Here is a 12,366-nt window from a genome sequence, read left to right as displayed (position 1 = left end):
GTGCAGCCAGGAAAAGAGAGGATGATAATTCATGCCTTAAAATTATTTCATCTTCCCTTAAAAGCAGCTGAAATGCCCCTGGGAAGCAGGGGGCGGGGGGGGAATCAGTTTTCTGGTGCTGCCTCATGTCTAGTAATTTTCAGTTATCACAGAACTTATGATTCAGTCTTTAAAATTAAACAAAAAAATCCTTCGGAGGTTAATTATCGTCACTGTTACCGATACTCTTGGCAGAGCATAGAGAAAAGGTAAAAGCATCATCAGAACTATCAGCTTCTGGGCAAATTGCTCCTAAGTGTATCAGTGTACAAATGAAACAGGAAGAAATAAGACTGGCAGTGGTGTTCCTTCTTTTTTGAATCTGCCAACTTGACAGTCTTTCCTTCAGCTTCTCCTTCAGTAAAACATATCAACTCCTAACAAGTGAATGTCTTGTGCTGTAGTGATACCCTGCTGCATAATTTTGATGCTGTAGATGAGCGATGGTCTCTGTGAGCAGAGCAGGATGGTCAAAACCTGCTGTACTGCGTTTGGGGTCTTTTTTTAATAATGCCTGTGAAAACCCCCAGAAGGTCTCTTCTTCTTCATTTTGTGGAAAACTTGCCCCTAGTGCAGTATTTATCAAGGGGAAATGGACCCCTCCTTCAAAGACCAACACAGGCTTAGAGTCCAGGGTGCTCGGGATCTGTTTTTCCATCAACGGTCTTCTCCCTTTTGAAAGATTTCTGGGTCTTGCGTTAGGCAGGGATGATGGGGGCGAGTTTGATCTGGTTTGGGTTTTTTTCTTTTTCTTAAGTAGCTTTCTATTTGTGTTAGCGATAGGGAAATAGTCATACTGTCTACTTAGAGAAAAACCTGAACAGAAAGACCAAGATCCCTCCGTTAACTTTCTAGATGATGTATTACTTACCTCCGCAAGAAGCTGGTGCGCTAAATCTCGGCTACGCTTCCACGTTTAACTGTCTTTGAAGTCCTGAAAAGCATTAAAATGCATAACAGCAGTGTTTAGCTTCACTGCTCATTAGAGCAGCACAGAACTAATAGTAATATTGTTGTAACTTGACAAAGCCATCTAAATCCATGCATGTTTTCTTGTGAAAGCTTCCTAAACATGCTGCTAAATCCTCTAAAAAGCTACTAAACGGCTTTGGCAACCATTAGCACAGCATAAGCGGGGGGAACTCTTTTCAGTAAGTGAACAAACAGAGAAAATATGCTGAATAGCTGGACAAATGTGTTTCAGCTGGCTCTTTCATTTACAGATATAAGGGAGCAGTCAATATCAATCACTGTTTTCCCTGTTGCACTGGAAATCACAATATCTCTTTTCATTCCACAAGCTCTTTTCACCACAGTAATGTGTCTTTAGAGTGACACTGGCATCAGTCTGTTTCCGCTGTCTGAAGTCCAGAGAGCTTAAAAACACATTGCAGGGTATGAGACCTTAACCCGCCTCCCCTTCCACACACCCCTCTCCTTCTAGCCTTCCTTTCTGAATTAATTGTTTTTACTTCTTTCCCAGCGTAAAGCTGAGAAAGAAAAGTGCCTGCAGAGCCTGGGAATATCTGCTCTTGCACTTTGGGGACAGAAAAATGTAGCGCTGGTTGTTGGGGTTTTAATTTATCAGGTGTTGCGGGGAGTTTAGCGCAAGGTAATGTGATTATCAAGTGAATTTGCAACATACTGTAATATGAAATGTAATGTTACTGTGGTTTGAATTGCAAGCTATACCCTGTTTCTTGGATGCCCTAATCACCTACAACCTCATTTATTAAAAAAAAAAAAAAAAAAAAGTAGGAGGAACTCTGTCCTTGTGAGTACCTGGCATTTGGAGTATGTTGATATTCTTGTGTTCACTTTCTTCCTTTCAAGTAATATATTTTATAATAATAATGCTATGTGGTTTGTTGGTTTTTTTATTGTTTCTTTGCAGATAACAGCAGTCTGTAGAGAAGCAGCCCTTCTAGCTCTTCAGGAAGACATAAACGCCAAATCTATCATGGGACGGCACTTTGGGTACGCACTGACTGTCGTGACCCCAAGGATTCCTGATTCGTTAATCCAGTTTTATGCAGATTATCAGCAGCAAAGTGGACTGCACGCACTTTGAAAAGCAAATTAATACATAGCCCTATTCATGGTGTGAATAGCAAATTTCCTTTGTAAAGCTGTCAAAAGCCAAAGAATTTTGTATTTTGAGTGAGTGGAGTGTCCGAAGTTAACTGAAGCGCATAATCATCATAATAAACGCCCTTGTGGAAGTTTGGAGTGTAACAGACATCATCCAAAACTTTGTGTTTTACAATTTCAGTGGTATAATCTGCATTTTAGAGGTAGTAAGATTGCTGGTTTAAGTCCGTTTATCTGAGTATATATCTGTGTATCAAAAAATAATTATGAAATTCTGAATTTTTGATGGATTCCTGGTCCTAAAGAGAGTAGCAACAAGTGTCATTACTGTCGACGTTTGTTCCTGCTTCAACCACAGTTTAATCCCAGAGACCATCCCAGTGAGCTGTAGACCTGGGGAGTGGCCTCACTACAAAAAATGCTGAAATTTATTCTGAATCATTTGATTTATGATCTCCAGAAAAGCTGCCAAACAGGCTTGCCGAACATAGAGTTCTCCGAGATAAAGCTAAGATACCCTGATTGATTACAGTGAAACATTTATCTTTGGTCTTAAGCAACTCCTTTTTACACATACTAGGAAGGAGGCACCTTAAAAATTGTACATCCCTTGGCTAACCTGAAACCACTGCCAGGCATCAGCGAAAGATTTTTGTTGTTGTTTGTTTCCATCGAAATAAATAGGAATGTTGATTGATAATTTAAAGCTGGCCACTTAAAATCCTAATGAATCCTAATTAATGAATAAGAAAACCTCCTTGCAAAAACTGTTACAAATGACCACAAGATAGTTCAGGGACAGATAAAATCTCTTCTACTTATTTCTTTGTTATATCAAGGACGACAGGTCCTTATGGGCTCTCTGCTCTTGCACTCAGTATGAAATGCAATTAAGCAAACTTATTTTCAGCTTTTTTTCCCCACAATAGAAGGACTCAGCTTTTCTATCGCAGACGTGAAAAATAGAGGGAAAGGTAAAGCAAAACCATTACAAACTTTAAGAAAAATTAAAAGAAAAAAAAAAGGTGACAAAACCCTGAATTTCAGTGGGTAATTTTGTGTTTTCCTGGTGTTTTTCAGGTAAGTAGAAGAATTTGCAGGTCAAAATTTTAGCCAAATCTCTCTTTCACTTGTTGGAGTAAACAAGAAATATCATTTCAGGCTGTATGTAAGGTTATTTTTTGGATTTGTTTTTTGATGGTTCTGAAGACTTTTCTTTCTTGCAGTCATTATATATATGTATTCATGAGAGAGTAATAATTATTTAGAAATGTGGATCATTTTATGAGAAATTTGCATCTAAGAGAGATTTCTTCTATATTTACTTACATTATCAATATGAAATTTAAAAAGTAATCTCTTGGCCTTGATTATGTTTTTTCTCTCTTTACTTCCACTCTGTACACAATTTTAGCTTTTAAAAAGATATCTATTATTTTTAAATTACAACTTTTCTATTACTCTTATTCTAACCTTTTGTTGCTATAATTAACATTTAATTTTACTATCACTGAAAAGGATTAGACGATGAGGAGAAGCAGGTTGTTTACTTAGTTCATCTGATGTATGTGCAGGTTTTTTCTTTTTTTCATTGTTTGACTCTTTAATAGTACAACAGACAGAGGGAATTAGGAAAATTATAAACTGGAAAAGTTGCCTTGAGGATCAAGGCTGCATTTGAAACTACTTTATCCTTCTTTTCTGGATTCTATATACTCCAACTTGAGGCTCAGGATAAAAACCATTTATCATAACCATTATATTTTTGACGTTTCCAAAAATTAAATGCCATACCGTTATCCCCTGGCACTTTCCTCCAGTGTGTGTTCCTGAAGGGAGGAAAGAGAGACCCTCGTTTTTACTGCCAGTAACGAATTCTGTCTGTAATTTGTATCCTAAAAATAACACTACGTGATGCTCCAGATGAGTAGCAAAACTAGATCGCCGTTCCGTGGGAACGTGCGCCAAGGTGTGAGTCTGAACTGAGAAACTCGGAGAGAGACAGGTAGGACCTGGCTGCCCTTTCCGTATATGGGCTCCTGTTGCCATCAGAGGGAATTTTGCACGTTGAATTTTAGGACTTTAGGAGAGAATGCTGGCCCATGACTGCTGTTTGTGCCTTGGGGGAAAAAACCCATCCCTGCAAGCGTTTATCCTCTCATCCACATGGTACCACATTCATCCACATGGTACCAAATCTCTTGACACATACCTACATGCCTAAAGTGATTTTAAATGTAGGAAGCTCCCCCTTTTATCGTTGGGTTTGTGGAACTTGATTTTTAAAAAAAAGTAAGATACTTTTTAAAAAATTAAGTTATTGCAAATTTGTGAAGTCCCTAGAAGGTTTATGTTGCTCCTAAATACTCTGTTTGGCCACTCAAAATCTTACTCTGTCCCAAGCCACAGATAAGTTGAGCTTTAAAGAAAGGTATGATGATTCCCCTTCTCGTTCCTAATGACAGATCACCGTTACTGTGAACTAGCAACTTGAAACCCTCTTATCAGAATTCTGGAAAATAACCAAAAATCCAGTTTTGGTCAAAGCACATCAGCAACGTAGTCCTTTCATAATCCAGTCCGGTGAGCACTTTTGCACCCTCAGCCTCTCATTGGAACTTACTGATGAGGGCACTGTAGGACAGGGCACTTCAAAAGTATCTTCTGTTAGCCTGTCATTTAAATGAGTGGGTTTTAATTCAGAGCTGAACTTTTCACAGCATGTTTTACCGAACACATTGTGCCTTGGCACCAAATCAAATTGCTTGCAGTGTGAGCCCATATAAGCCTGAACACCTCTATGCTTCAGAGTAAATCAAAGATAGAGGCGTTCTTTCTTCTGCTGGGTTAATCACGTTTATTGTTGTTTGGATGTTTCCGTGAGATTAATTTTAATAAAACGATAGAGGCTCAGTGAACGGAAGAGAATGCGTGTGAGAAGAACATCTCTCTCCATCCTCTCTTTAACTGCTGAAGTGGTTTCTAGACTTATTTCTTTATGTTCTTTAGAAATACAGTCTTTTTCCTGCCTGCCATTATCTTTTGGAGCCAGTTTTTGGCCCAAATACTGCTTGAGTTGCAGAATTGTTAACATTAAATCATCTTTTCAATGTTTCAGGCACATTTTGTTTAAATACAAAGTCTAACTTTTTCCTCCAATAACAACGTCTTGCAAAATGGCATAAAATGTCTTTTGACGGGTTTGCCAAAAATGACCAGGAGAATATTTATGATCAAAATGCAAAAATGTCTTCACTTAACTTGAAAAAAAGTTCAGTCCTGTGTTCTCCCTAATGCATAAAACAGATTTTTACTGCGAGTACGATATACAATTCTTAATCCTGGAAAAAGAATGAAGTTTATTGTGGATAATTTTCCTACGGTCTCTAAATGAGAACAGGACATAAGGTTTACTGAGTTCAGGTGCGAGGGTGAACATCTGGGACAGAAAAAAGATAATTTTCAAAGAGGGTTATTCAAAATCATTGAACTTAGACTTGTCAGCCCTTTCAAATATTGTGTCCTTAAAGTTGATTTTTCTGGTTTGGGTATGCTGGCTCTTTCCTTTTAGTTTCTTTACTCATTTTAAATGTCAAAGTGTGGTTCTTCTCCTTCAGAAACTGGGCAGGTGCCAAACATAATGCTCCTATAACTGAGCACCAGTCGGTCAGTGCTGTGGGAAGGGCTGTCTGTGGGTAATGTCTCCCTGTGAAGCAGGCGTCAAACTCTGTGCTGGTGGGGTCTGGAGAGGGCGAAAGAGAAAACCGAACCGTAAAGCCTGGTGTTTTGCTGTGTACTGCCCGGTAAGCTGAAGTTAACTGATGGACACAAAGTTCACGGGCAGGAGAACTCTCTCTCTCCTTATTGCAACAGGCAGGTATCAGGGCTGTGGAGGAGACTGACCCTTGAGGCTTTTGGTTGTTTCTGGCTCTCCCAGAGAAAGCAATTGACAGGGTGGGTGAAACAGTATTACCAAGACTAGAAAAGCAAATGTCCAGTGGTTGTGGTAGCTCAAAATCTAGTGCTAGCTAGGAGAGAACTTAGAAGGAATTGTACTTGGAAGATGAAGAGTCACGCACCTGCCTGGAAGGCAGGCATCCACTGTCAAAACCTTGGCAAAAGCCCCCGAAAGAATTAGTAAAAAGCAGGCGCAAAGAACTTGCCTTGCTTTCTGTGATCACAAAGCTGGGACAAAACTGAATGTGCTTCTCTCACACTTCTGTGCCTTGGGATTACTCCCGTGCTAATGCAGTCAGGGGTGGGGGAAGTGGCTTGCAGTGGGACCTGGGTACAAACCGACCTGTGCCTCAACCTGCTCGTGACATAAGTGATGGGCAGGTCCGCTGCTTGGCCAAAACTGACAAAGCCAGCACGTAAGGAAAGGCAGGGCGAAGGAGGGTGGGTGATCGGTGCGTTTCAGCTCCTCCAAAGTGACATATTGGCCACTGGATACAGGAGCCAGATGGCCTACGTAAAGCTTTTTGTAGCTGCTCCAAACTCTGTCTTCAGGTCCTGGTCAATGTGGAGCTAACCCATAACAGAGTTGCATTTGGAAAATTGGTTTTACGTTGTGACCCTTTTGTATTTGTGTTTTCATGTTGTTGGTATGGTTGTGGCGAGTTGCAATAATTTTTAGCTACTATAAACCTCAAAATCTTTTGCTTTTGCTGATGCCTTTTTTTTTTTTCCTTTGACATGAAAGAAAATACTGTAGATGATCTAATGTGTGCAATTTAATAAAGAGCTTTTCCTAGGGAGTAGGTGCAAGATGCACACAGAATCACAATTGTAGTTGGGCGTGTTTTGAATGGCAGGTTAATATCTGGAAGACAAATATTTCAGCTGAAACCTACTCCTAATCTTGGGGTTTGTGTCTGCTCTTTCTGCAACTGCTACCTGTTCATTTATTAATCTTTTCTGTAGGAAACCCAGCCATGCGTTTTCTCCAGGGCTCTATATGTTCTTTGTTAAATATTTCAAATGGTGTCATTCTTCCCTGCAGACTTAAATCCAATGACTCCGGAGTCCTGATAGGAGGAGGAGATGTGTGTTTTCTCTCTTAACTAGTCCGCCAAGAATGGGACCGGTGAGGGGGAAAGAGCCCCGCTCTGTGTTTGCGTGGCAGGCCTCCAGCAAGAGCGCAGGTGTTGCAAGAGAAGGCAATGGCAACCAGATGACATTCTTTCCCCTTAAACTAGTGTGGAGCCATCGCTCAAAGAGATTACGGGTCCTTCCAACAAAATTTGAGGCTAGCGTGTTGACTGCGTGTGCCAGTGTAGAACCCGTGGCAGTAAAGCTCCCATTCATCCAATTAAATATTAGGGGAGCGGAATCGCTCTCGGTTCCCTCGGCAGTCGTTGGAGAGACACTAGAAGATGGTCCAGACAGTGATTTATCCCAGCTAAGAGCTGAACTACCTTTCTGGAGGTGCTAAAGGGGTAGCTGATGTCAAGAGAGGCCCCTAGGCACTTACCAAGAGGAAGGGCCTAGAGGTAGATGGAAGGAATTGAGAGCAGTAAAACTCAAAATATTGAGAAAAATATTGTATCAACTTGTGCAAATATATCTGTCCTGTTTGCATAAATGGTTGTGGAAATGCCGTTGGTCTCTTCCTCTCAATACCTGTGTGTGTGTGGCATGGCAGTGTGCTCTTAACCGCACACCCCTCTGATTTTTTTTATCTCCTTTACTAATGCAGAGGAGTTTTCACATCCCTGTTTGGTAAAGTAAATGGCTCCGCATCAGCAGAGTGTGGAAAGGGCTTTGATAACCTTCAAGGTGAAACACTTGTCAGCTCCCACTTTATCCAGGAACGGATTATCTGGGCTGTGGAATAATGAGGTCATGTCTTTCCTCCACACCGCTGGCAAGAGCTTCAAATTTCACACAGGGGTAGCTGCCTACATCAAGCCCGCTCTGCTTAATGCCGTTTAAAGCTACCTCCCTCCTCTGCCAGGGAGTTTTTTCCCCAAACCGAGGATGCGAAATGTGTTCGGACAGCCTCATTTGCATTCCGCGTGAGGTGTTTTCATGGTGCTTGGATTGCTGTCTGAACGGAGAGTTGGCTGGGTTTGGTGCAGGAGTGCAAGACGCAGAGTGACTTGCGGGTGCTGCTGCAGCTACGTACGGGCAGGCGCTGCTTATGAGGAACGTAGAGCGGGATTTGGCGGGTGGACCGAAGCCATATAGCTCTTTTCAGGTGAGCGTCCCAGTAGTCAGCTTGCTGCACTGCCACGAGTCTAAATCTGCAGCTTTAATGCAGAGCTGTTGCGCTGAGAGCAGCCATGGACATGAAAGATCCCTAAAGCACACAAGTCGTGGGTGTTAAGGCCTATGGGTGCTTAAGTAGATTAGCAAACAAATAAATCCTTTAACATCCTGGAATGCTTCCTCACCACCTAAGTAGGGATTATTCCACCAAACCAGCAAATTCTACCCTTCTACCTAGTGTAAATTCTGTCTTTCAGATAACTATGCCTTTTAATAAGCAGTGCTCTTATGTTTAAAAAAAAAAAGGAAATATGAAAGCATATTGAAAGCTCCTGTGTGGATTTCAAGAAAAGCACAGAAATGGTAAAGAGACCCTGTGAAAACTGAAGTTACTACAGTGCTGGCAGTTGCATGCGTAGGATGCTACACCAGAAAGGTCGCTACAACAGAAAATGTTATCCTTAAAATTTGTTTTACAGAACTCACTACCGTTTGATGTACAAACATGTGGCGTAACTCACCCACTGCTTTCTTGTTAGCGCTGTGAAAATCTTGGTTAAACTGTCTGCTTTCTATCTGAAACGTGTAGAAACGACTGATTACCTTGGTCTCATTCCGCTTCCAGCCTTTCATCATCTGTGATTTTGGTAAAAAGCTGCTTTTGTTAATATGTAATGCATCATGGTAACCGGTTACACTTTTACTACAAAAGGGTGTTTTATTTTCCTGAGGGATGAATAGTAATCAAGGATCAGCTGGTAGTGCCAAGTGCCTTGATAACACAATTGGCTGCATACAGCTTTGTTAGGCCCCTTCCTGCACTTGCCAGGAGAGACTTAAAAGAAGATGGTAGGAGAGCTGTTCTTCACCTACTTGAGTGTTGGGGAGCTGAATTTGGGGATCACTTTGTCTGCTGGGTGAGAAGGTAAGTGCCTGCATCGGAGCGTGTGAAGCTCCTTACTGATTTAAGGATGGGGAGGGGAGGGCGGGAGAGCAGATAGATAGAGAAAATGTTTGAAAATAAACACGTGAATGAGGAAGATTACCCTGAAATTAAACACTGACTGATTTTAACGTGGGAAGGTGGGGGTTGATGGAGTTGGAAGGAGACAGAAAGGGGGAACACCGATTATAATCAGAGTAGGGGCTGATTTGTGTTATTTTGATGCTGATTTGGGTGTGAAGGTGAGCTGAAGGAGGGCTACAGTCACCCTGGCTCTATGGTAGGAAATGTCTCACTGCTGAGCACAAAGTGGAATCCGGCTTTGATCTCATTAACCCCATCAGCACTGGATTAGCAGAGGTATTTCTGGAGCTTGACTCTTTCAGACACTTAAGGTGTCTATAAAGTGGCAGACGTTATGATTCATACTTTCTTTGGGTTTTGGGGTTTTTTTTAACATCAAAGACTAAATTCTCTTAGGCCAGCCCTGGCTTCTGCATTGGTCTTGCTAAGTGTTTCCTGTGCAGCAGGAAGAACACCCTTGCACTTGCTTGCCTTCAGGAAAAAGAAATTCTCACATCTTCCCCCTCTCCTCCAAAATGGGCTGCTTTGACTGGAAAAGAGAACGATTTGCAGCGGTGTGACCTCTCTGAAATCTTTGGAATCTTAAAGTGCAGCAAGCCCCATGGGTGCAGAGAGTTTTTACAGATTTTTTTTTTTTTTTTTTTTCCCTCCTGGAAATATTTCATTATCATATCATTGGCAGGGTTCAGCACAGTTGCACAAACTTCAGGAGAAAAAGTGAAGACATAAGTTCTCTTCTGAATTTTTCAGAAATTTAGTATTAAGTAGTGGTATCAAGAGGGAGGAGGGGAATTTTGCCCTTTTTCTCGGTGAGAAGAGGAGGAAAAGTTGGGGGAGTAAAAATCTAAGAAAAAGTGGAGAGGAAGAGAAATGAGTAGAAAGCGTGTGTGGAAATTTTCCTCCTTTCTTCTGAGTCTGCTCATTGTTTTTTTCTAAACTCTACAAGAAAAACAATGAGATGGAGAAGAAGGAAAACCCACAGCAACAATAAGAAGCTCAAAGAGGTTTTATTTTTCTAGAAGTGTCTGTAGCCATCAAAAGGATCTTGGACCTTCAGTAGACCATTTTGTTTCTCACCAGTGGTTTTCCTGTAAGTCTGCCTGGTCATCTCCTGAGAGGACCTGATAGAAGATGCGTGGCTTTTGAAAAAGGACGTGCTAAAAAGCTGATGCGAGTTATGTGGAAGAAGCTGCACAAGCCAGGAGGGAGCAGTGGGGGAGAGGTGACGCAAGGCAGAAAGGATGGTGTGACGTGAAGAGCAGGGTCCTGGAACAGCACTTTTTAAAAAATTTTGTGCTGCCCTGCCCTAGCCTGGGTGAGAGCAGCTGTGTTGCACTGTGCTGTCTCCAGAGGCAGAGCTGGGGCAGAGCTCTGAGAAGAACAGCATCCTTGGACTGGTGTTCTCTGGGCTGCACAGAGCCCAGGTGACCTCAAGAGAAACCCAGGCAGTGCCCGGGGCTACTTCTGTGGCCGTCACTGTTGGTAAGCTCTGCTACAGTGCCCAAACAAGCTTTAGACCATTTGCTGTTATAATCCTCCTTTTTTTTCCCCCCCTGCCAGCAATGTGGCATCTACCCTGGTATGGACATATGACTATTTCAAATTAATTTGAGGTTATGTTGTCTGAGTTCACCCAGGAAGAAGCTTGCACAGTGTGATGACAAAATCAGCCTCATGCTGAGCATCAGCTGGAGGAGAGGGTTGTTAGTAACCCTTAGGCTTTTTTTTTTTTTCTTTTAAAGTCCTCAAGTTTTACACTAAGTACCAAATAAAAAAAAAGCCCTAACCCTGTAAAAGAAATGACTGTAGATTAAATTAAAAAAGAAAATTCTGTGTGACTGCAGGTGCCTATTATCATGGTATCTAAAATGGAAGTATATGAATGTCAAGAACATTCAACAAAAACAGTTGGGTTTGTCTGGTGGTTCCTTGAGAATAAAGTGGGGTTGGCTGTTTGCTTTGGGTTGGTTTTCAAAAGTGCTTATTTGGAAGAGCATCTTGGAGATGGCTTTGCACAAAGATGTGCTTTGTATCTTGAAGTCAGTTCTGTTAGGATTGGACTTAGCCTGACTTTTGGGGAATAGTCAATATCTTCCATATTATGAGTGTCCTGTAATTTTAAGCTGGATTTATCCTATTGCATTGTCTTTTGGGGGGACCACAGACGAAGTTGAAACAAAGCTGTGCAGACCAGGTCTGTCAAGGTTTTGAACTCTACTCTGAAGTGAATAAGGAGCCTGTGGAGCTTGGAAGTGTGAGCAAAATGTGTTCAAGCTGACTTCTCTTCTGAGGCACCTGGCCACGCACTGGAGCAACTCCAGTTATTTTCGTAGTAGTTCCATTCAGTAGTCTCTGGATGGATAGATAGATAGGTAGCTACACCAGCTGGTCCTCATGGGACAGGAGGAAAGCCTCATAGGTCAAAAAAAAGAAAAAAACCAACCCTGTTTTCTGAACACTGAGCGCGCCGCAGTTACCCGAGAGCTGCAGGGACTCTACTGCAGTGAAGAGCAGTCACAGCAGTAGAACAACATGAGATCCGAGGCTTTGATCGTCGCTCCTTCACAAACACCTTGTGCAAGCCTCGTGTTTGTCCTCCCCCCTCATTGGTCTCGAGCTGTCTGTTTTTCTGCTTTCTGGTTATTTCCTTCCTCGGGTCTTGGGGGTGGTATGAGTTAAAATACATTTATATGCATGAAATATATCTGAAATTATATTCCCACTGGTATTTTAAGCTCCTGAAAATTGCACTATACTTCCCAATCACACATGATGTTAAAATTATTCTTTACTGGATAAAATAAAAGTAAAGTTCTGTGCTAGCTCTAAAGTTCCACTGCTACATCTATTAAAGGAGAGATCCCCCCCTCATGACTTTGATAGTAGTATGTGTGGAAGGAAAATAATGGTTGTTATGACTTGCTAAGACACTCCAGTTGTAACACATTTGTCCTGTTTTATGTAAGGGGTGGAAACAAAATGTGTGTAATAACCTCAGG

General features: G+C 41.7%; 1 protein-coding gene across 1 annotated transcript in view; it reads left to right on the top strand.

Moving 5' to 3' along the window:
- Positions 1 to 6,916, top strand: part of AFG2A (AAA ATPase AFG2A) — a 208,260-nt gene extending 201,344 nt beyond the window's left edge. Inside the window, exon 16 of the mRNA XM_075036893.1 lies at positions 1,934 to 6,916. Coding sequence (XP_074892994.1) covers positions 1,934 to 2,110 — 177 coding nt within the window. The 3' untranslated portion in view covers positions 2,111 to 6,916. The remainder of the gene's footprint in view (positions 1 to 1,933) is intronic.
- Positions 6,917 to 12,366: the final 5,450 nt, after the last annotated feature.

Source organism: Buteo buteo, chromosome 1 (assembly GCF_964188355.1).
Source record: "Buteo buteo chromosome 1, bButBut1.hap1.1, whole genome shotgun sequence".
NCBI classification, from domain to species: domain Eukaryota; kingdom Metazoa; phylum Chordata; class Aves; order Accipitriformes; family Accipitridae; genus Buteo; species Buteo buteo.
Note: the sequence above shows the minus strand (reverse complement) of the source record. Positions and strands in the feature narration are given on the sequence as shown.